The sequence below is a fragment of the Uranotaenia lowii genome, chromosome 2 (assembly GCF_029784155.1).
Source record: "Uranotaenia lowii strain MFRU-FL chromosome 2, ASM2978415v1, whole genome shotgun sequence".
NCBI lineage: Eukaryota > Metazoa > Arthropoda > Insecta > Diptera > Culicidae > Uranotaenia > Uranotaenia lowii.
This window is the reverse complement of record NC_073692.1, coordinates 163,644,138-163,667,719: the sequence shown is the minus strand read 5'-3', so window position 1 is coordinate 163,667,719 and position 23,582 is coordinate 163,644,138. Positions and strand designations below refer to the sequence as shown.

The 23,582-nt window shown below is 37.7% G+C and overlaps 1 protein-coding gene across 4 annotated transcripts in view; it reads right to left on the bottom strand.

The window, feature by feature from the left end:
* Window positions 1–1,467: 1,467 nt before the first annotated feature.
* The window catches only part of LOC129748919 (cGMP-dependent protein kinase 1), a 49,556-nt gene continuing 27,441 nt past the window's right edge, over window positions 1,468–23,582 (bottom strand). For all 4 annotated transcript variants that reach the window (XM_055743722.1, XM_055743725.1, XM_055743723.1 and 1 more), the window contains exons 3-10: window positions 21,235–22,074; window positions 12,761–13,483; window positions 12,463–12,701; window positions 11,558–11,655; window positions 11,192–11,402; window positions 10,887–11,118; window positions 2,008–2,357; window positions 1,468–1,855 (exon numbers count right to left, since the gene is read on the bottom strand). In XM_055743722.1, the coding sequence (XP_055599697.1) occupies window positions 1,693–1,855; window positions 2,008–2,357; window positions 10,887–11,118; window positions 11,192–11,402; window positions 11,558–11,655; window positions 12,463–12,701; window positions 12,761–13,483; window positions 21,235–22,074 (2,856 nt within the window). In that variant the 3' untranslated portion in view covers window positions 1,468–1,692. The remainder of the gene's footprint in view (window positions 1,856–2,007; window positions 2,358–10,886; window positions 11,119–11,191; window positions 11,403–11,557; window positions 11,656–12,462; window positions 12,702–12,760; window positions 13,484–21,234; window positions 22,075–23,582) is intronic.

The window sequence follows — 23,582 nt, the reverse complement described above, 5'->3', positions numbered from 1 at the left end:
CAAAAATAACTTTAAAATACAATTTTAGTCCCTGAAGAAGATCCAAAACCGATTGAAACGTTGAATACATTGAAACAATCGTTTTTTCTCTAAAATAGACTATAAGCCGGAATTTCCTCAGGGAAAAAACAATACTTAGTCGATTCTCAAACCTATTCTGAATGAAACTTCTTAAGATCTGTATTGAATACCTTCGATTGTTCTTCCCAGGATTTCCTGACCGGAAATTCACGGGAATAAACTAAAATCGGGAATTTCCGAGTCCCGGGAAACGTTTAAAAATCCAGAGAATTTCCGAAGTAAATGAAAACGTATAATGTGCACGATATAAATAGGAGGATAAGATTAAGCAAGAAAAATGATAGTCTGAAATGATGACTTAGACTTTAGCTTTTTTTGTTGTAAACGTATTAATACATTGAATTTTGTTTTTTGGACGACAATATAGTGTATAAGTGAAAACGACAAAGAATCTATAAACCAAACAATTCCGTTAAAGAAACGCTACAAGAAGAACTGAACGTGCTATTTTGCAACGCTAATCATTTGGAACTATCGATTCACAAACTGTTGACGCGTCAAAAAAAATGACATATTTTGAAACAAAAGGATAGTTATCTGAAAATTCACGAGATTTTATAAATGGCCTGATTTCTAGCTAACCAACTTTTATCGATAGTGAAAAATCTCTCTCTATTACCTATTTAAATTTTTGCAGAAAGGATCAATCAAGTTTGTACGTAGTCTTCGGGTCTTGGGTTTGATTGTATGAGGCATTCTGAATTGTTTTGCAAAACTACTATCTAAAATTTTCTTAATATGATATTGATATGGTTTCGAATGCAGTGGAGTATTAAAATCTTCATTTTAAATTTTTACCGGAAACCCGAGAGTTCCCGGGAAAGAGATCGTCAGATTTCCCGATTCACGGGAACGCGAAAATGTCCTGGAAATCGCAACTCTATGCGTAAAGATCTCTTCTAGAGTTTATTTTTTTAATTTGCGGCATGCGTACCTTCGTAGTTTCTAATTTATGCAAGTCAGCATCACACTCCATAAATATGATACAATACTTTCCATGTTTCTTAAAATGGCATAAAAAAACTTGCAAGATTAAATGGTTTTCCTGAGAAAATGGTACATAAGACTAAAATTCTAGTGTGGATCTTTTTCAAGAATCCAAATGTTTTTTAAACCCTTAAGGAAAATTTAATATAAATGGCCGGAGTGCAACCGCTTGATAATCTGCAAGATAAAAATATTTGCGCTCAGCACAAATTAAGATCACCTTCATTCATTGCATATGTATCGTTTCCCGCGAAAAGGTAATGAAAATGGTGGTTTTAAAATTTTACACGAGTAGGTATAAGTAACCGGCTGGCTGACAAATTGGAAAAGGACAGTCAATTGGCACAAAAATTGGAGTGAGAGAAAGAAAAAAAAAACGCCGCTTTTAATGATTCCGGATTGAGTGTACTTTATTTAACCATAATTTATCGAATTATTTTTAATTAACCTCAGCTGGAGCACTTTCACAGGCAGTGCCCTCAATTTTTCACGTTACGGATTCCAGAAATTTATTCATGTCCATACACACTCGGACAATACACATACAAACATAACTCAATGGCTTGCTCGAGTTCCCACCATACACCTTTTCCTCTCCTGTCCTATTGGCACTTTTAAGGGACATTAAAAGTTGATATCCCACCCCGACATCTCATCTTGCGGCTCGTCCTGATCCTTCGGATAATCGTCGAAATTGGACAGATCCGTATCGGATTGGATGGGCCGAACGAGGGGCGCTACCATGGTCCGTTCCTGTAGCTTCCGCCAATCGAAACCGGAAAACCAACTGCAATGAATAGTAAAAAGGGAAAGATTGAAAAAACATCACCAGGGCAAAAGGGCAGAAGTAAGTAAACTTTTTCGATCCATATTAATCAATTGGATTATGTTCGCACCGGACCATCGCTCGCTCACTCTCTACTTGAGGATTATACTTACGGATGGGTTTTGATATCGGCAATTCCATTTTTGCCGTAGCCGAGCCTCTCGACGGGAGCTTGCCGGCACAATCGCTTGATGAGCACCTGAGCCTTTTTCGGAATCCGCGATGGCATCTCGATGATGTCGATCCCCCGAAGGATGGCGTTGTACGTTTTCATGTGATTCTTCCCCCGGAAGGGCGGTTTTCCCACCAGCAGCTCGTGGATGAACACCCCCAGGGCCCAGTAATCAACGGCCCGATCGTGGCCCTTGTTCAGGATGATTTCCGGTGAGACATACTCCGGGGTGCCGGCGAAGGTCCACGTCTTCTGATTGGCTCCGATTCGCTTGGCGAAGCCGAAATCCACCTGTGAGGTAGGGAGCGTATTTATAAACTTTATTGAGAAATGAAAAGGAAAACTCTTGGAAATTTCTAATTGAACTGGGCTATATTTTTGAAGGCGTTGTCTGAAAACATTTTTTCTTATTTCCACATTGAAGGAAAAAATACGCTTACAACTGTTTGCAAAATGGCTTCAACACCAATTTTAGAGTGACCCAGAGTGGAGCCGGTTCCATTTTGGCGTGCTTTGATATTTATCGAATCAAAAAAAAATAAGAAAAACAACATTATGTAATGGGTTTTTAAAAGTATGTTCTGAACTGTGGATTTAACAACCGTAACAAAACAATAAAAATTTTAGTACTCAATAATTACAAAAAATGATAATTCCATAAAATTTTAAATCATATCGAAACAACAAAATTTTAATGAAAAGAATTACTCTCAAATTATGTGAATTGACTATACCCAGCAAACATAAAATCGCATTAAAAATGTTACTGAGAATCTTAACTCCAACTAACGCAAGTTAAATATCGTAAAAATAGTTACTCGAGGTCGGATCAAATGGTTTAAATCGGATATGATAAAAAGTCCGCCATGTTTGCAGATTTTGAAGACGATTTCGTTCCTTTTTTTTTCTCTCGCGTGGATCAAGTGAAAGAACAGTTTTTTTTCTCTCTGTGACCATAAGTGCAACCAGATTGTTAAAAATCATATGGTGCATGAGCGATGGGCGCGCTTGCAATCCCGGTATACTCGTGTGTTAAACAGAGAAAGAAATAACCTTCACTCCAATTTCACTCCGATTAGCTGTCATTCTTATGGACATCTGTGTAAGAGTAAAGAGTAGGCTTTATTCTTTTTAGCAGGCCCAAGCCCAATCTGCAAGAATTGCCCAATGACAGAGGTAGCAAATATTGTCGCTGGCAACATTTCACATGCGTTGAAAATGTTGTCGAATATCGTTCAAATCGTTTACTCTTATCGCTTTAGCCAAAAGTTGAAAATTTTAATTATATTGCCTCCACTTTGGTAGGTGAATGCTGTTTTTTTCGAGTTTCATACGATCATTCTATAATGTATATGTATACCTACAAAAATGTTTGCTGGGAAAATACAAATGAGAAAATAATAAAAAAAATGCTAATTGAGTAAAAAAATATTATGAAAATAGGAAAAAATCACTTACAAATGTTAAAAATTGGTTAACAAAGACGATAATCAAGGTTTCTTTAAAGTAACAAGTTTAAAAAAAAATCAGGAGAAGCCCGTTCAACACAAAGTATTTGAGCGTGTTGCCATACAGTTAACAAAAATCAGCAAATTTTTCTCTCTGAGCACAGGTTATCCTTATTTTTAATATGATTCTCTCGTTTATCCACACATTTGAACACAATTTCAATCAATGGTTTTTTTTTACTTTACCTTCATCTTTATTGGAGGGGAAAAAGCACATATGTAAAAAGATTGAATCAGCCTAATATGCGCGTAAAACCCCTCATCATTTGCATCAACAGATTGGAATTTAAATCTAAATGATACATCGAGTACTCAAAATTATCAAACAATAAAATTAATACAATTTTCTCTTAAATCTATAATGCCGGAACCAATTTTTAATCCTTCTTTTGTCACTCGGAGTTGGAACATCGCGAGGGGGGGGGGATAATAAAAAATAATGCGAAAAACAAATAAATTGGAATAAATTGTTCGAAGACTTGTATGCAACAAAATTGCATACTATATCATTGCACAAAACATACAAATCAAGTAATTTTTCATCGAAAAATTCAATAAAATCAAGACTACAAAAGGTTAAATAACTCTTATCTTCCAAAATTTAGTTTTTTGGTCTTGTAATCTTTCGGATACTTTAATTTTTCGTCGAAATTTTCATAAAATACTTCAAACTTTATTTATTTTCCCCTTCTCGGGGTTTTTTTTTTAAATTTCGTAGGGGGGGAGGGGGGGTGGGTGACAAAAGAAGAAATTGATATTTGTTCCAGCCTTATTATGAAAGTACTCTACGAAACTTACATTTGAGTCTGTTACGGGAGATATAAAAATGAAATTTTGATGAAGCGCGGTTGAACGTTCTGATGGTTCTTATGAAAGGTACATTTTAACTGTAATTAGAAGAAGCATGAAGAGCAAACAAGAAAGATTGAGAGCGAAGGTTTCTGGACCTACTTATTGCACTAGGTTACTTATTGGAATTATTTGCACAATTTTCATGATTTTTAATATAACTTCTTTTATAATTCACGGTGTGTTTACAGCAGATTTTAGAAGTAAAAAAAACACTTAATCTTATTTTTCAGAGATGAAAAATAGAGCACTCCCGGAAATTTTCAGGCAACTTTAAAATATTTCGTCAGTAAATTCACATGCGCTTAGATTTTTTGAAGATTTTTTGTGCATAGTTTTATTTTTGTCTGAAAAAATATTTTAGAGATCCCATTGCATTGCTCAAAAATAATCTAATGTATTACTTGTGATTACATTTTTTATAAGTTTTTTTCTAATTGTAACAAATCTGACACATTAAAATAATTATATTGTGGAAAAAGAGTAGTTACTCGAATTTTATAAAAACCGTTTTTTAATATGAAAATTTTACTTATATTACACTAGTTTACAAAATTTAAAAAAAAATCGTGAACTTTACTGACCGACCTTTATTTTGAATAAAAAATCGAGCGTTGAATTCTAAAATGAAATTCAAAAAAACCTCAGTAGAACAGTTTTTGAGTTACGCTCCAAAGATAAAAATAAAAAAAGTACATGTACTTAGATTGAAATATCTTGGACTGCATAACTGTAATTTGAAATCTCTGTTTTGCAGATTAAAGGTGAATAAATTTATTTTATTATGAATATTCTTGATATAAAAGGTGCTGTCGAAATGTAACTTGAAATCATATTTGTATATTTTGGATATCTAATATTGCTTTCCAACAAAATATTATTTTTTTTTATTGTAATTTCACAATACTTATATGCTCAAATGAATATGGATACGCATTTATAAAAAACAAACTTTTTAGGTTCAGTTTTTACCAGTGTTATGCAAGCATGTCGAAATCACAGAAAAATTTAAATTTCACAAGTTTTCGAGCAAATTGTTGTACCAAATTGTTTGAGATAATCCATCGGGAGGTCTTGAACATTTTTTTTTTGAAGATTTTTTAACCTTTTTAAAAGTTTTTTCAAAGACAGAATCATACAAATCACTGTAAAAAGGCTCGTCTTGCCTTTAGCGTTAAACCACTTCCATATGTCAATAACATGAGTTAATATGAAATTTCCCTGGCTACAGTTTTGAAGAAGTCATCAAAGTGATACAAATGCAGCAAAAAGAGTTGTAATGTGACAAACAGAGTGATTTTTATTTCAATTGAAAAATCTTATATAACTTCTAATCTCTGATTGTATCAAGCCCAGAAATACTATTCTAAAGCATAGCTTTTCATGATAGAGTGTATAAATGTTTTGAATGGTGCATTTACATTAAAAAATCTTGCGTCTTTCATGATCAGGAAAATCTGAAGTAATGAGCATTTATGAGGTTTTATTATTCCGGATCAAATATCAAATTATTTTTTTGTCACTCTTATTTTTACAATAATCTTGAAGTGGGAAATAAATAAAGTTTAAGGCATTTCAAACGAAAATTTGATTTGATTTGAAAATTCAAACAGTTGAGAGTGCGAAAGACAAACTGTAGAAGATGGGAGTAATATCACTTGTTATTTACGATTTTTTTGCAAATGTTTGATCTCAATTTTCTCGATTTTTTGATTTTGTGCAATGTAGATTGCATACAAGTTTGTTGCAAGCCAGTGCACAATGGGGAAAAAAAGTATACAAACCGCGAAGAAATTCAATATCTTTCGTCCTACAGGAATCAAATCTATGAAAATAAATTTTCCTTATCTGAAAATTTTCGGAGAATAGATTGGACATAGTTTTAAACGCCGCACAAGCTCACGAACGGTGATATAGTGCCTTTTTACCCCTAATTCCCCTATATTTTGTAAACATTCCAGAAAAACACTGATTTGAACTAGAGAATATTGAACGAAAACAAACCTATCGTATGTAATTTTTTCTGAGAAATTGAATGAAGGCTAAATAAGCCACCGCTCGCTTCAGAAAATGGAGTTATGGCTGTTTTTACCCTCAATTCCCCTACATTTTTCAATGATTTCAGAAAAAAGCATGTTCCGACTTGAAATTTTTAACCAAATGGGTTGTATCCTATGTGATTTTTTCTGAGGAATCCAACGAAGCTTATTTGAGCCACCGCACTCTTCGGCAAATGGAGTTCTGACTATTTTACCTTTAATTCCCCTACATTTTTTAAATTGTTAAGAAAATGCAAGTTCGGACTTGAAAGATTGGAATCTTTTGGGACATATCTTGTGTGATTTTTTTTTTTTTTTTTTTTTGAGAAATCGAATGAAGGCTGTTTGAGCCACCGCACGCTTCGGAAAAAGGAGTTATGGCTGTTTTTACCCTCGATTCCCCTAATTTTTTTCTGAAATAATTGAAAAATGTAAGGCAATTGAGGGTAAAATCAGCCATAACTTCATATTTCAAAGCGGGCGGTGGCTCAAACAACCTTCATTGGATTCTTCGGAAGAAATTGCATAAGATAAGTCTCGTTTGGCTCAAAATTTTCAAGTACGATTATAGTTTTTCTGAACTTTTTGAAAAATGAAATGGAATTGAGGGTAAAACTGCCATAACTCCTGTTTCCGATGCGTGTGGTGGCTCAAATAGGCTTCTTTACCTTCCTCGAAAAAAATCACACATGATACTTTCCATTTGGTTCAAAATTTTTACGTCCCAACATGCTTTTTCTGAGCTAATTGAAAAATGTTGGGAAATTGAGGCTAAAACAGCCATTACTCCTGTTTCCAATCCGTGCGGTTGCTTAATCAGCCCTCGTTGGATTCCTCAAAAAAATATATATATAGGATACAACCCATTTGGTTCAAAAATTTCAAGTCCGAACATGATTTTTCCTGAAAGCATTGAAATATGTAGCGGAATTGAGGGTAAAAACCACCATAACTCCATTTTCCAAAGCGTGCGGTGGCTCAAACAGCCTTCATTCGATTCCTCTAAAATAACCCCACAAGATACAACCCATTTGGTTCAAAATTTTCACGTTCCAACATGCATTTTTTAAGCTATTCGATTTTTTTTTGGAAATTGAGGGTAAAACCAGCCATAACTCCATTTTCTGAAGCGTGCGGTGGCTCTAATAGGCTTCGTTAGATTCCTCAGAAGAAATCACATAAGGTACAACCCATTTGGTTTAAAATATTCAAGTCCGAACACGCCTTTTTTCTGAAATTATTGAAAAATGTAGGGGAATTGAGGGTAAAAACAGCCATAACTCCATTTTCCGAAGCGTGCGGTGGCTCAAACAGCCTTCATTCGATTTCTCGGAATAAAACACACAAGATACAAAACATTTGATTAAAAATTTTCAAGTCCGAACAAGCTTTTTTCTGAAATAATTGAAAAATATAGGGGAATGGAGGGTAAAAACAGCCATAACTCCATGTTTATTCCAGGGAGAATTTACCGCGCCATGTCGATGGAACGGATGTTTTCTTCGTTCAATCAAACAAATGCACACATTATTACAAACATACAAAACAGTAACGTTAACATTTTATTGTTTCTACAATTGGCCTAAAACATTTGCACTTAATGAGAGTTTAGAGAATAAGGGCGGAACATTATGGGGTCATCTACCATTACACCTTTTCCCTCCTAAACATATCAACGCCTAAAAACTTGGTAGACTGGCAACATTAACAACATAAATAGAACCGGTTGAAAAGATGTGACGTTAAATTTAAGGTGATTAACCGTGTTGAGAATCAACACTCCATTTTCTAAAGAGTGTGGTGGCTCAAAAAGCCTTCATTCGATTTCTCAGAAAAAAATACATACGATAGATCTGTATTCGTTCAAAATTCTCAAGTTAAAATCAGTATTTTTCTAGAATGTTTGAAAAATATTGGGGAATTAGGGGTTAAAAAGGCACTATATCACCGTCCGTAAGCTTGTGCGGCGTTTGAAACTATGTCCAATCGATTCTCCGGAAATTTTTACATAAGGAAAATTTGTTTTCATAGATTTGGTTCATGTACGACGAAAGATATTGAATTTCTTCGCGCTTTGTATACTTTTTTCCCCATTGTGCAGTGTTTATCCATTTGTTTACAAATTTCTTTAAAATCTGAATTTATTTTTATCAAAACAGCATCACCTCTCCCCCCCCCCCCCCCTCTCGTGATGTTTCAACTCCAAGTGACAAAAAATGGATTGAAAATTTGATACGGCATATAATAAAGATGAAACCTTCTTTACATGAAAATTGTCTTACTTATTTCATACTTTTAGCAATGTAACATTTTGAATATGTGCATTATCTGGGCAAATAAATGAAGAAAAATTATTTTAAGCAAATCAAGCCACCGCTTTTAATTCTGTTTATGACACGATGTTATAAAATGATCAGTGAAAGGCAGGAGGTTCAGTTTGTGTACTTTTGACAAAAATTAACTATCTTGACTTTTTGCTTCAAAACTTAAATTCGACCATCATTTTAACATACAGAAACGCTTATTCATTCAAACATTAACAATAGGTTGATTGTTATTCTAGTTTAGTAAAAAACACTTAATCATCCTTACAGAACCCGTGTCTAAGGTTTTACAATCAATTTATAATGAAAAGTATGAAAACCTTCAGAAATTTCAAAATAAACCCTAGAAATGCTCTTAACTTCAGATTTTCTTGAACATGAAAGAGTAAAGATTAATTTTTTTTTAATGTAAATAAATCATCCTAAATATTTCTTCCCTCTACAATCAATAACTAAGCTCGTAGAATACTATTTCTGGTCTTGGTACAATCAGTGATGAGAAGTTTTATTAGATTTTTAAAATTAAATAATAATCACTCTGTTTGTCACATTATAACTCTTTTTGCTGAATTTGCATCACTTTGATGACTTCTACAAAAGTGTAGCCTGGGAAATTTCCTATTGAATCATGATATTGAATTGGCATATGGAAGTGGATTAACGCTAAAGGTAAGACGAGCCTTTTCACAGTGATTAGTATGCTTTAGTGCATAACAAAAATATGCTCATACGCTTATGATCTTAGTTTTGTCATGATCTTTCACATGGAAATGGAATTTTTGATAAAACATCAATAAGTCACACAAACGCAACCAATTTGAAAATCATAGCTTGTGGGGAATCGTGGGCCACACATCTTGAATCACCTATATTTTGATGTTTTTATTCACGTTCCGAACTTAAAATACGTTTTACCTATCTGTGAAGTTTTCTTATGCCAAATGAAGAGTTATAAAATATTTTGTCCATCCTATATATGAAATTTTGCCAAAACGTTCGCTAGCCAGGTTTTGGAATCCATGCGATCATACGCAGTTCTCTTTTTTATTTCATCATCTGAAATTGCTTTAAAATAACGAAATGAATTATGAAATCACAGTTTTGGGTCAACTAACAAACCTTGCAATGCCTTGCATGTTATTTGGTCAATTTGGATTTGGTGGCCCACGGTTCCCCACCATTTTTCAAAATCCAAAAAAGATTGTTTTTTTCGAACAGTCAGAATTTGGGGAAAGTAACTAATTAAAAATTAAAAAAAAACCTTATGATACCTTGAAAATGTGAGAAACCATAACATTTTTTATTTTCATTTTATTTTTTATAATAAAGAAGTTTAGGAACAACGAAAAAAAGTGGCCCATGATTCCCCACTCTCCCATACCTATTGTTTATTTTGAAACTGCTCTAGCCACTAAATTGCCCTCAGTTTCTTTTAATAAGAGGAGTATTGTACCGAAAATTAGCATACCTATATTGAAAAAAGAGGATGCAGCCACCCAGAATACAGATTAGCCGTAGTAAAAATTGGAAAAACTGATCTATACCATGACTGAAAAAAGTATGCGCCGACCGGTAGGAGATACCAAGAATAAAGTTAAACAATTCTTACAAAGACGATAATAATTTCTTTCAAATTTTTCCTGAATTTCAAAAGCTTACCTTAATTTCCTTCATAGAAAGTATTTCGATCAAACGAATGGTTTTTTAGATACACGCATTCGTAACTGACCCATTTATAAAAGAACTAAGCTTTAATAGAAATTTTCTAATACCCATAGTACTGAAGTTTGTTTAACACATTTGAATGAATTGTAATTGTAATTGTAATTGTAATGAACTATACCTGATATTGTAGGAAAGTGATTCTATAAGTAGAACAGATTTACCGTCATTCATCCAAAATTAACTTTTTTGTGCGCTTAAGGTTTAAAATTGATATTTTTTTTTGGGTTTTTTTAATCCTCGGGTTCAAAATTAAAAACTTTTAAAGTTTCATCAGTCTTGGTCATACGCCTTATAAGATTTTTTTCCGAAAAGTGTGTTATAGATTGACATGCATCCCAACAATCAGCATAAACGCGTTATTAACACTTCACTCACCAGCTTGATGTAGCCCTGATCGTCTAGCATCAGATTTTCCGGCTTCAGATCCCGATAAATGATGTTTCTGCTGTGCAGATACTCGAAAGCAAGCACCACGCAGCCGGTCATGAAGCGAGCCGTCTTCTCCTCGAAATATTTGCACTTCTGCAGCACCGTCCAAACATCGCCCCCCAGACAGGCCTCCATCAGGAAGTAAAGGTACTTCTTGTCTCGATAGGTTTTGTAGAGTCTGGAAAAATAATGGGAAAGTCAATTATTAGAAAAATTGCATGATTGACTTTTTTTTCAAAAAGTTGACTTACCTGACGATAAACTCACTGTGACAGCTTAACATGATGTCCTTTTCGCTATAAGCGTGCTCCTGTTGCTGCTGCCGTACCATCTCGATTTTCTTGAGATACTTGAGAGCGAATGTTTTCTTGTCCTGATACTGGACCAACTCAACCCGTCCAAAGCCGCCGATTCCGAGTGTTCCGTTGTAGGTTAAATCGTGCAGCTGGACGTGGTCAAACTCTGGAGAAAATAATAAAAGAATTTTCAAATGTATCAAAAGTGCCAAATGTCTCAATCTGAAATCCTCAAGTAAAATCATTTTCGAAATGACTTTTGGATATTGAAGATTTTACTAACAAATTGATAATTAAGTTGGCAATATAATAGATTCGTACCTGAGACTTTATTGTAGATTCCGGAAGGACGAGGCATCTCATCGGATAACTTAATCTCCCGTAGTTGTTCCAAACCTCCAAGAAATTCATTGAATGCCCTAGAAAAGAATGGAACAAAATCTATCTTTAATTAAGCAAATTCCGGGGTTGGAGTTTTTCACCGGCAAGTTAGATGTGGACGACAAATTTAAGAAGAAGATAATGTCGCAGTTGTCGATAATGTCGCAGTTGTCGATAATGTCGATTCAACAATGTCGAAGTTCGCTCCAAATTTTTCGTTTGGCAGGCCATCTGCTCTTGTAGACTAAGGGGTTAGCCTTTCGTGACATAGGGCACAGTAAATGGCGAGATCTACAAATCTGAGTGCCTCGAGAAACGTCTATTACCGTTCTTGCCGCAGCACAACGAAGCTCCTCTATTTTGGCCAGATTTGGCATCATGTCACTATGTATTCTAAAAGTGACCTAGAGTGGTATGAGGCCAATTCTGTCCATTTTGTTCCAAAAAACATAAACCCGCCAAACTGCCCGGTGGAACAGTACTGGGCAATAATGAAGCGGGAACTTCGGCAGAGCAAGAAGACAGTCGAAGACGAGAAGGGTATATTTAGAAAATGGAAAAAAAACTGAGAAACTGGTACCAGATGACACTGTAAAGACTTTGAAGGAGGACGTCAAGCGAAAATGCTTTAAATTTCCCACTTAAAGCTCCTTCGATTAACTTTTCTTTTGATTTTTTGTAGTAAATATATGTATAAAACTACCCTAATATTTTGGTTTGAATCTAATCATTATAAGAAAATTGGCTTGACATTTTCGGTATCGCAATAGTTTCATGTTTGCCGTTTAGATGGTGTTTCAATGAACCTAATAAAACGAACAAACAATCGTTATAAAAGTACTTACAGTCGGTTCAGTGTCAAGCACTCGGTTCCAGGTGGATTGGAAATGATGCTGGCCAATCTACGATCTTCATGCAGCAGTGCCTGCTCCCCAAAGTATGCTCCCCGCGGTAAACTTCCCACCAGTTTATCCATTCCATTGGAGTCCGTTTTAATGACATTCACACTTCCACCACGAATAATGTAAAACTTATCTCCCGGATCTCCCTGCTGAATGATGGTTGACCCGGTTGCATAGAATTCCTTGAAGAACAATTGCAAAGTCATCAACTATTTTAGAAAATTATCATATTTGATATTACCCTTTTTAACAGATCCGATATTTTGTACAACTTCTCGATTTCCAGATCCTTCAGGATCGAAACCGTGCTAAGGAACTTGACATTCTCCTCCCGTTCTTTCCTACCGCTTTTCATCATAATCTTCTGGAACACTTTGCGCTCCAGCATCCAAACCTTTGCTCCATTGGTAGTTTTGATGGACGCAAACCGCTTCGCCTTGTAAAGAATGGCCAGCTCTCCAAACACAACTCCACTGCTAAATGATTTGACAACCCTCTTTTCGACGATCACTTCATACGTGCCTTCAGCTGAAACGAAGAAATGAGCTCCTATGTCACCCTCCTTGATTATGTAACTGTTTGGAGGGAATGTCATTGGAGACATGGCTTCCATCACCGCTTTCACCCGATCTTCGTCCATCATGTTATTCAGGAATTCGTTCGCCGAGATGGCTTGTTTTATGAGAGCTTCTTCTGCTTCCGTCTTCGGGTAACTAGGTATCACAATATCACGGGAACCACGTGGTTCCGGTTTGTCCGAAACGACACCCTCTTTGCGAACCGTCTTCAGGATTCCCATCTTGCCATCGAGTTCCTCGATCTTCGGGGTCGTCGGAGTGGACGGAGTGAGTTGTGATTCCAAGGAATCTTGCTGCCGAAGACTGGGATTGGTACATTCCGCCAGGTCTGGAGGAGGAGGAGGAGGAGGAGTACGGGCTGGTGGTGGATAATCAGGTTCCGGTACCTGTTGGAGAATGACGTATAAAGTATGTTGGAAGTGAATGTTCTGTGAAGTTTAAATGTACTTCTTTGTGTATGATTATAATTTTTTGATGGAATTTGGATGGACATTTGTTTACATAATTCTCTACTTTGAGGCTGTTGAGGATAAAGTTTAACACGTTCGTCGCTAAGCTCATTTTGGTAGTTTTACTAGCCGGGCCCAAAGATATTCTCGGAGCGAAAATGTTAGAAGGGTGAACTTCGACTTTTGTAACGTGTAGCTAAACTGAGCGGCTTACTTGAGTAAGAAAGCGTCACGTGAAAACGGGTTGCTGGCAAGAGAAACAATAACAAACAATAATGCGTTTCTTGTTCGCCTTCGGTCGTTTAAACGCGATTGGTGAATGTTTGAATTTGAAATTTTTTCAGCTTCACACGACTGAAGAATGAGTAACCGGCGAAGAGGAACCCATTTGAGAAAAAGTCAATGGAGTGTGACGGACCAAAGGGCTTCACAGACACAGCTTCCCAGTAAACATGAATCGGCAGAGAGGTAACTCAAATCGACAGAGAGATCCTCCAGAGAAACACACGAACACAATCCGAATCGTGTTTGAATGTTTCTCTCCGAGACGCGTGTTTGCCTGCCTGAAAAGTCGATTGAAATCACACATATAAAAAAAACACGGGGATAAAATCAGATCGCTGCAACGATACACGATTTGTCTATGTTTCGTGTGACCAACATCTTTTAACTATGGTGAATCTCGTTTTTAAGCTTTTTTCCTCAAATTTAAGCTTTTTTTGCCTTGAGAGCATAGGAGATGAAAGCTTAAATCTGAGGAAAAAAAGCTTAAATCTGAGAGATGTGCCCCACACGGATTGTATATCGTTGCCGGGACCTGGAGAAAATGCGAGCACACCGTACGAGTGTACGATTCAAAGTGATTTCGCATGTACACATTCGTATTCGTTGCATCTAGGTATCTCGGCGGTAAAAACCGAATGAGAATATTTGCGTTCTTGGAGTGTCGACGAAATTATTCGTTTAATTCTAAGTCCGGTGACTCAACTCTCAATTTTTTGCATGCTCTGTCGATTTCTGAGAGAACGCGCGAACTGGGTTCACGCCTCACGACGATGACGGATTTCAACCCTGAGCACTGTTCATTATTCGGTGCAATCCATTTGGACTTATATTTGCACCCAACGCTAATCGCTAGAAGGTGGAGTCACCAAACAACTTCATCAAGAGTCCTTAGAAAAGATTGATAGATTTTTACGCCGTATATGCAGGTTTTTAGGCCATCTAGGTCGTCCAGCTGTAGAAAATAAACAGATGGTTATTATAAAAAACTTAGACTGATGATTGAGTTTTGTAAATTTACTAAGGAAGGTATTAACATAAACAAAAAAAAGAACTGTGACTCAGCAAGTTATCTTCCGACAACTAACCAAAACATTGAGAATAGTGAACAAAATCATACGTGTTGCTTGCTTATAAGCTCTTTTGTCGGCTTATTTATCAATTCATTCAAGTTTTCGCCACCAATGTTTTGTTTTTGTTTCGATTATAGTCGTTTTACCATCTTTATGGTATTAACGACTTTATCAACGTTGCAGTTGGCGGATTGTTATGGAAAAACTTATCCGGTACAACTGTTTTCGATGTTTACTCTTGGGCTCGAACTCGCGGACATCGGCTCAGGAGACAACAGACTTGCTAACTACACAAGCCCATTTCCGCCACAAAATGATTGGAATAGATCTTACGCTACAGGTTTGCCCAGAAATGGTCGATGAAACGTGACTGGGGACATTAGGTGGGCTTGCATATTGTAATCCTGGATTCCTATCCAGCCCACCTAATGTGCATGTTCCTATAAAGAAGTATGTCCTGGAATCAAAAATTGGGGGCTGAAATTGTTCCTTGGCTTACTAAGAGGCCTCATGCCAATTTCAAGTTTTTTTTGGATAACCCTAAGGGGTCACTCATTGTGGTTCAGCTATCCTCCTCATTTTAAGCTGTAATTTTTATTCTATTACTCTTAAAGTTGATACGATTTGAACGATTGGCAACATTTACTAATCAAAAACCAATCCGCATATAAAAAAGCATATGCGTGTTTAAAAAACTAACGGAAATTTGAGAAAATATCAAATGTCAAAACATTGAATGATGTCAACACAAAAACTTTTTTTTAATTAAAAGATAAATTATTTGAAAATACAATGTTCTGGAAAATTCAGAAATTTCGGGGGCCTTAGAGTTTGAAAAAATATATTTTTGATTTCGACATTGAGAATTCTGATAATCATAAATTGAAGAATATGACAGGCCGGAAATAAAATTCAAATAACAAAAGTTTTTCATTTCGAAATTTTAAGAATCAGAGATCACTGGATGAGCTAGTGCTGAAATAAACTACAACCAAAGCATCACAACTCTGTTCGGTCGTTGATTTCTCAACCAGTAACTGAGAAGTTGATGAACATTTCCCCCTACGAGAATGAAATTGGGTGACTGCGTGTTTGAAATGCTCTGCATTTAAACGTGGGCTACTTGGCGGCTTTAAGTGTGCGAAATCATATTTCTCTCAGGCGTTTGACAAGCAGATGAGAAAAAGTGAGAAAAAATCAAGAGAATCGAAGAAGCCTGGCGTTGAAACCCGGTTTTTTGCGCTGAAGCATCGTCCAGATCCTTCGCATATGCTGCAACATTTGGCCACGCCACGTGCAAATTTTGCACCTAGTCAGCCGACGAACAAAAGAGGAGGATTAGAGCCAATAGTAAGGGTAGCCTGCGCCGAGAAACTAGGTTCTCCAGAACTTCGGGCCAGGAGGAACGGAAAATCTTAAGGAAAGAGTCGCAGGGTGGAAGGGCCACAACCGAGAAAAAAAAACCAGCAGTGCTGTCCCTTATCGATGCTCTAGTAGTCGGGTGGCCAATACATGAAGAACAGCACCATCAGTAGTCGGCGAAGTAAAGGCATCCGTAGTGCCACCAAATCGGCCTCAGGGCGGCCGACTATCGAGGCGGAGGTATCGGTAGTGCCACCAAATCGGCGCTCCGGGAGAATTTAACACCAAATCAACAGCTTCAGTGGAGCAAACCAATCGGCACCCCTAACAAAGAGCAGCCGAACTCAGCAAACAGCAGCCCCAGTTGTAGGGCAGCTGATAAGCTAAGCGTAGGCAGCAGTAATACCACCAAATCGGCACCCTAGGCAAAGGGCGGCCGACAACCTAGGCGAAGGCTCCAGTAGGGCCACTAAGTTGGCGCTCCAGGCGTGGTGCCTGAAAGCCGAAGCAACAGCGCCATTCAATTGGCACTCCGGACGAAGGGCGGCCGAAATCAAACCAGCATCGGAAGCAACATCGGTGTTCTTATAATCGGTGCTCCAAAGAGAAGAAGTAAAAGCCCCTGACAGAAGCGGTGGAAGCAGTAGCACCTCACGGAATCGGTGCTCAGGTGACGAGCTTCAAATGCGGAGCGTGGGAGAGTTAATGCCAAGAATGTTTTAAAAGTTCACCAAAATGCTTCAATATAAGCCTCATTGTGCATTTTTAGTCGAATGTTCGTAACCTATGAAAAAGCTATTGCCCAGCACTTTTAGGACTCCCGCAATTTTTGCCTCAGGGTCGACTTTTTGAGTGGAAATACTACAAAGGAATGCTGGCTGTCTTAATTTCGAGCTACGATTGCCTTACTTTATTCCCCCAAAAGGATCAGAAATGGTTTGGTACTTGTCGATTAAGTAATTGTACCCAGAAATGTCAAATGTCTTCTACCTCACACGACTGCTTTTCAGGTCCCTCGCTCTTGGTACAATTCACCCTCTGGCAGCACAGCACGCTCAACTGCTCACTGAACCTTGTATATACCTTGCACTGCGTGGGTGGGTTCGGTTTGCGTGGCTTGTAGTGCGTAACGGTGTTCTTGGGGGTGTGTGGATTGCGGAGCTTGCTTCGAACCGGTCGCACGGTATGATGAAGTCGTGCCTTCCGTGCACCGGACACGATGTGGATACTTGGCTACGGCGGATCCGCAGAATGCACACCACGGTATGTTGAACGGTTCGGGATATTTAGGGGATGGGAAATACGGAAATTTAGGCATGCATTAACATTCCGTCTTCAGGGACTCTCACGGAGGTACATATCCGAATCTCGGGGTCCTGGTGACAATTGAGGAAACAAAATAGCTATATGAAATCTAGTCGGGCCTTGATTTAGGGTGTACCTGATAGTTCTCTACACCCACACTCGGTTATTGGAGGGGCAACTAACCGTATTATTAAGGGTCTTCACGTACAGAACTTGCGCTCAGGATTAGAAAATACGAATGTTGACACAATTGCGTGGCAACTTTGTGGCTACGTATAGTACTCGCTGGACGGCTCAACATCCAATCGGCGTTTTTTACAAAATTCAGCAACCAGTTTTCTCCGGCCGTGTACCTACAACCTTTGACGGGAAAGTGCTAAAATTCGAATCACTGGTGAAGTATCTTGGAATCATTCTAGATTCAAAGCTATCATGGAATCCGCAGATAGAGCATGAAATAGCCAAGGCTACAACAGCTCTCTGGGTTAGCATCAAAGGAGTAAGGAAAAATGGGGACTTAGGCCGAAAATTATCCATTGGATATTAACAGCTATAATAAGACCCAAAATCTTGTATGCTTCTTTAGTATGGTGGACCAAAACTGTGCAAGCTACACGGCCCGGAAGAAACTAGCGAAGCTTCAAAGAATAGCAACCCTAGCTATAACTGGCGCCATGCGAAGCACATCAAACCAGGCTCTGAATGCACCACTAGATATCCTGCTACTACATCAATTTGTTGAGTTAGAGGCAGAACTTAGTGCCTTGAGACTCTCTTAAAACAAAACTCTCTATGAGGAGGATCTTACTGGACATCTAAAAATCCTAAAGATATTTAAAATAAACTCACTTATTGTTAAGAACGATGACTGAATGGATGGAACCCATTTTCAATCTAGACATTCCATACAATGTAACTATCAATGATAGGGACGTGTAAGAGTCATGTGGGCCTGCGGTTCCTTCCGGATCCGGTCAAAAATGGATAATAGAACTGGGGCAGGGGTGTTCGGACCTAGACTCAGGATCTCAATTCCTATGAGAAACTGGCCAACTGTGTTCCAAGCAAAAGTTCATGCCATTTTTTAATGCCCTTTAGCCTGTTTGAAAAAAGGTTACAGGTAAACAAGTATCTATATATTCTCTGAGAGCCAGGCCGCTCTTCGAGCACTCAGTACGTTCACATGTTACTCCAAGCTAGTATGGGAGTGTTTTGTTGCACGCCATACGGAACAGAGTATTTTTATTCTGGGTTCCAGGGCACTGCGGTATCCTAGGGAACGAAGAAGCAGACCAGATAGCTAGGAAAGGATCCCAGAGCCTGTTAATTGGATCTGAACTTTTGTGCGGAGTATCGAGGAGTGCCTTGAATATGGAACTCAATAACTGGAAAAGCACCACTATTGCCTCCAATAGGAGAACAGCAGAGGGAGCAGCTCAGGCGAAAAGATTCATTGAACCAAGCGCACGACAATCCAAAAACATGTTGAACTTAAGTAAGCACGAGTTAAGTACTTACACTGGTCTCTTGACAGCACACTGTCCAACAAAACAGCAACTCAAAAGGATAAACATTGTTCAAAACGACGACTTTCGGTTCTGCGGGTTCGAAAAAGAAACTGCAGAGCATCTTTTATGCAACTGCTGCGCCCTCCTTAATAGGAGAGAGCGTGTTCTTGGGGTAATGTTATTAAGCGCACAAGACGTATGGATGCATATCAGCCCTAAGAAGGTTATATCAAGTGTCATGTCAAGTGTAGCCATCTGTTAAATTCTGCCAACATACCTCCTGACATATGTTGGTTGACTGCGTCCGGGTTGTTTCCTATTTGGGGTTTAAAGGTCGATCCGTTTCACCCTCCACTGAACCAACAGCACTCCTTCGACATTTAACGTTGACTAGTAAACTTTACATGGTAACATGTTATTAAATGTTCCGCTTATCTGCAGTTTTTTTTTTTGGTTAGAAAGAATTCATTGTTACCTTCCATTGTAAATTCTCAGACTCTTTTTATCTGTCTTAGTTTTTTTTCCTACTACTATTCAAAAGTAGTAAATTTTAAAGGCATACGTTATAGGCTTTCATGCTAATCCGATCTCTAGACTCTGTAGTTCTAAATAGTCAGATCACAAAGCCGACCTCGGATTTCGAGTCATTAGATAAGAGATGAGTCGCCCAGAGGAGCTGTATGTGTACGTCAATTTCTCATAGGACGGGGGGGGGGGGGGGGGGGTGGCGGGGGGTTTGGATCACGAGTTGTTAGAGGAACGATCAGATCTCGAGTCTCAGATTAGCTGGGGGACGAGGTGCATTGCCGTGCTTTGGTCTGCTTTCATAAATTACGTCTTCGGATTTACCTCCTGGGTCATCAGAAAAGATCCCGAATCGTGTAGAAGAGAGACTTGTGCGAGAACCTTGCGTCATTACCAAGAGACATCGATTCTCAAGTCGTTCGAGTGGAATTGATGGTTCGAGTTTCTGGAGCGCATTAGAGCAAGTATGACCTCCCATCATGAAAGAACAGTGTTAAACATATCCAGGTGGAAACTAAGGTCTGCTGCCCTTGGTGGAATACAGTTGTTGCTGGATCAAAGAGAAGAAAAGGTTCGGAAGAAAAACTGTTATAGAAGACTTGAACTCCAGCCCTACATCGCATCAACCATGAAATTCACCGATAAGTTGAAAATGTTTCCTGGAGAGGAAGGCGATAAAGAGGGAAACGGAGCTGGCCATGCCACGCGCTTTAGCAACGATGATCCTATTCTTAACAAAAGCTGCGCTGCGTTCTTGGTGATAATATCCATTATAAGTCTTAGAAACACGAAAACGGACGGGAACGCTTCTGGAGGTAAAATCGGGCAGTTTGCCTGCATAGTAGCCGGAAACCGATCGAAAAAAAAAATTTGAAATTGAAAAGTGGTGCAGAAAATGAAGATGAAACCGAAAATTTTAGAAAATATTGATAATCGTGGACAGTGGAGAAGCAAGATTAAGTTAAAATATTAATATAAATTTAAATCATTTTTTCCTGTGTGTCTTAAAAAGATCTTTGAAATATACATTGATTGTATCGTGAAAATGGATTGAAATGGGTGATAACATCGGTATAAAATCTAACGTCGTTTTGCTAGTTTTGTCGAAAAATCTCTCTAGAAAAAGCAAAAAAAAAATGAATTGTTATTTTATTTAACAACCCGTTCCCTGTATCGTTATTCGTGTCGCAACGATTCCATTTTAGGAAAACACGATTAGAATAATCGTTCATTAATAATCCAATTACAATAAAGGGAATATTTTGGGTGTTTTGGGAAGAAGATATTGGGGATCGTTATTGTATGGTACAGATCCATGCGGGTGATCATATTCATCATTTAAAGTTAATTCAACAGTTTTTGGTGTGCTCAATGTCAATTTCATCATCCACTAAGTCAATAAAACGACCATAAGTGGTGTCAAAATGTCCATATTTGCTCGTTTCTGAACCTTCCTCAATAATAGACCACATAAGCTTTAAAAATACATGTATGTAGTCTTGTTTTTTTGTAATGCCAAGTCCAAATTTTGCCTTCACAATTCTAGAGCTCACAATCTTTTTTATCATTTGATTGTATACCATGTGAAATATATCCACATAAGGGAAGTATCCGAAACATCGGATCTACTTACTTTTTCCGGTTCTCGGTAGAGTTTTTCCGTCTGAACGTGAGGCTTTCCGATCACCTCGGTAAAAGCTGGATGACTCCTAATGGGCGGAAGTTTCGGAGGAGTAGGTTCCTCATCCTGAGAAGTATCCTCGCCGTCTCCATCGGGCTGTTTACTGAGTCGGTTATCTCTCGGTGGTAGATCCGGTGGTTCATCTTCGTCCGTGCTTATTGTAGTCTCTTCATCGTCTTCGTTGTCATACAGTATTTCGTGTCTAGGAATATCTCGTATATCGGGAATGGTGTCATAACCATTGGAAAGAACGGAAACATTGCGATTGAACATGGACAGTTCCGAGTAATGGCTGCGATCAGCAGGTTTAGGACTAGGTGGACTTTTGTGGGTGATGGTTGGAGGAATTTTTGCAATCTGTGGTGTTGATTTTTTAACAACGACAGGTTCTTTAACTTGAATCTGGGCCTCATGTTTACTGATTTGATTTTGCAATTCCTTGATTTCTTTTTCCAAGCGTTTCACTTTTGAACTATCCTCGGCACTGGGGAACTCTCTAATTTTTGATTCTAAAGCAAGTTTCAGAAGGATTTTTTCCTGTTCACTTTCCTTGAGTTTCCTGCTCAAGTTTCGTTCGACTTCTCCAGAGCTTTGACTTATTTGGTCGGCTGATTTTTTGTTGGGTTTTTTCCTAGGCAAAACGCTAGGTAAGGCCTGAGGCCATTGTCCTGTTCCTTGGGCCACGTTCAATCGCTCATCTAGGCTTCCCAAACCGGATTCTCTTTCTGCGTTTTTCAATGCCCCATTGCTAGGGAACTCCTCCTGATATGCTCTGGTGCTTATTCGCACGGGCTGTAAAATGAAAGTAAAATATAAACAAAAATTAATTTCCGTAGAATAGAAATGAGATTTGAAAATATTCCATCGAACTATGAGCTTGATAAATATAATACCCCCAAACATTCCAGTCTGACTTAATCGTGTTATCAAAGACTCAACAATACATCTTCATTCACTTGAAACCCGCAGATCGATAACCACTCTTCAAAGATACGAAGAACGGAACCGTTCTCTTTCCGAATGCCTGAATCGAGACATTACGCTCTCATTAGCACAATTAAAATCTTATCAGAAAGTAAACGTCTCCCGACACTTCAAAATTTTGCTGTCAAACAAGCTGCGATGACAACCGAACAATCGGAACCGGGCATTTCTGTTACCGAAGCTTGTAAACGGTGCTTGTCTGCAGGTGGGAAGGTAATCACTTTGGCGAATCAATGATTTTCGAGAAGGAAACAAAAGGGTGATGATATTGTATTTTAGGGGGAGGGGCTTCCGGTATCAGTTAAATTGAATTGATTTAGGGAAATTGGCGAAAATGCATGGTGTTTGTTTTCCTTTCTAAGCTTCAAACCACAATGATTGCTTCATTGAAAAGCCGTCAGCATAATGTTGTTTTGAAGATAAGACACTGTGTTTAAACAAAATACGAAAACAATGTCGATTTGGGCCAGCTTGAAAGCGTCTTTGAACTTGATTCATTCCTATCACTTTGGCTTAATTGAGGCATTCCAGCGCCATGACGATGGCGCACATTTGTTAGCTGATAAAACAAATTTAGGTATCTCTGAAGCTTGTTGGCGCAAAAAAAAATCGTTGATGAATAATTCACAGTGGTCAAATTTTATCTGATCGATAAACATGGATACCGTTTTGGAAATTATAACAAAAAATACTTTATCTGTTGGTAGTACATTATTTAATCAGAATTAAATCCATGGAATGACGTCCGTCAAATCGCTTCGTTTTTATCGATATTCACTGAAACAGACTCTGCAACGAATCAATTGAAATTGCTTGCACTCAGATTAGGAGAGAATGAGGATACATGATCCCTGGGGACACTTGATTCCTTCGCCAACTGGAATGTCTTATCAAGTGTTTTCTTAAAAAAATTGCTAAGTAGAACTAAACTACAATGCTGTTATCTCAATAATTTTTTTAAAATTTAATTTTTGAATTATTTAACTTTGTTTGATAAATTTAACAAAATGTGACTTGAAGATCTTTTTTATCCCTTTAAAATATTTCTTACATAAAAAAATTAGTGATGAAAATACTTCTTCCAATAAGTCAGTCGTTAGAGTATAATATGTACTTCATAATGCCATATTTTCAAAGTAATATTCTACTCTCAATTGTGAAAAATCAAAAATTTATATAATGGGTTCGATTTATCTCTAGAGTCCAAAAAGAAATATTTTTCTTCTGATTGCATCGTGATCATTGCTAAGCACGAGATTATTGATATTTGTCCAATAACTAATATTTCTTCAGTAATTAAAAGACGGACTCAAATT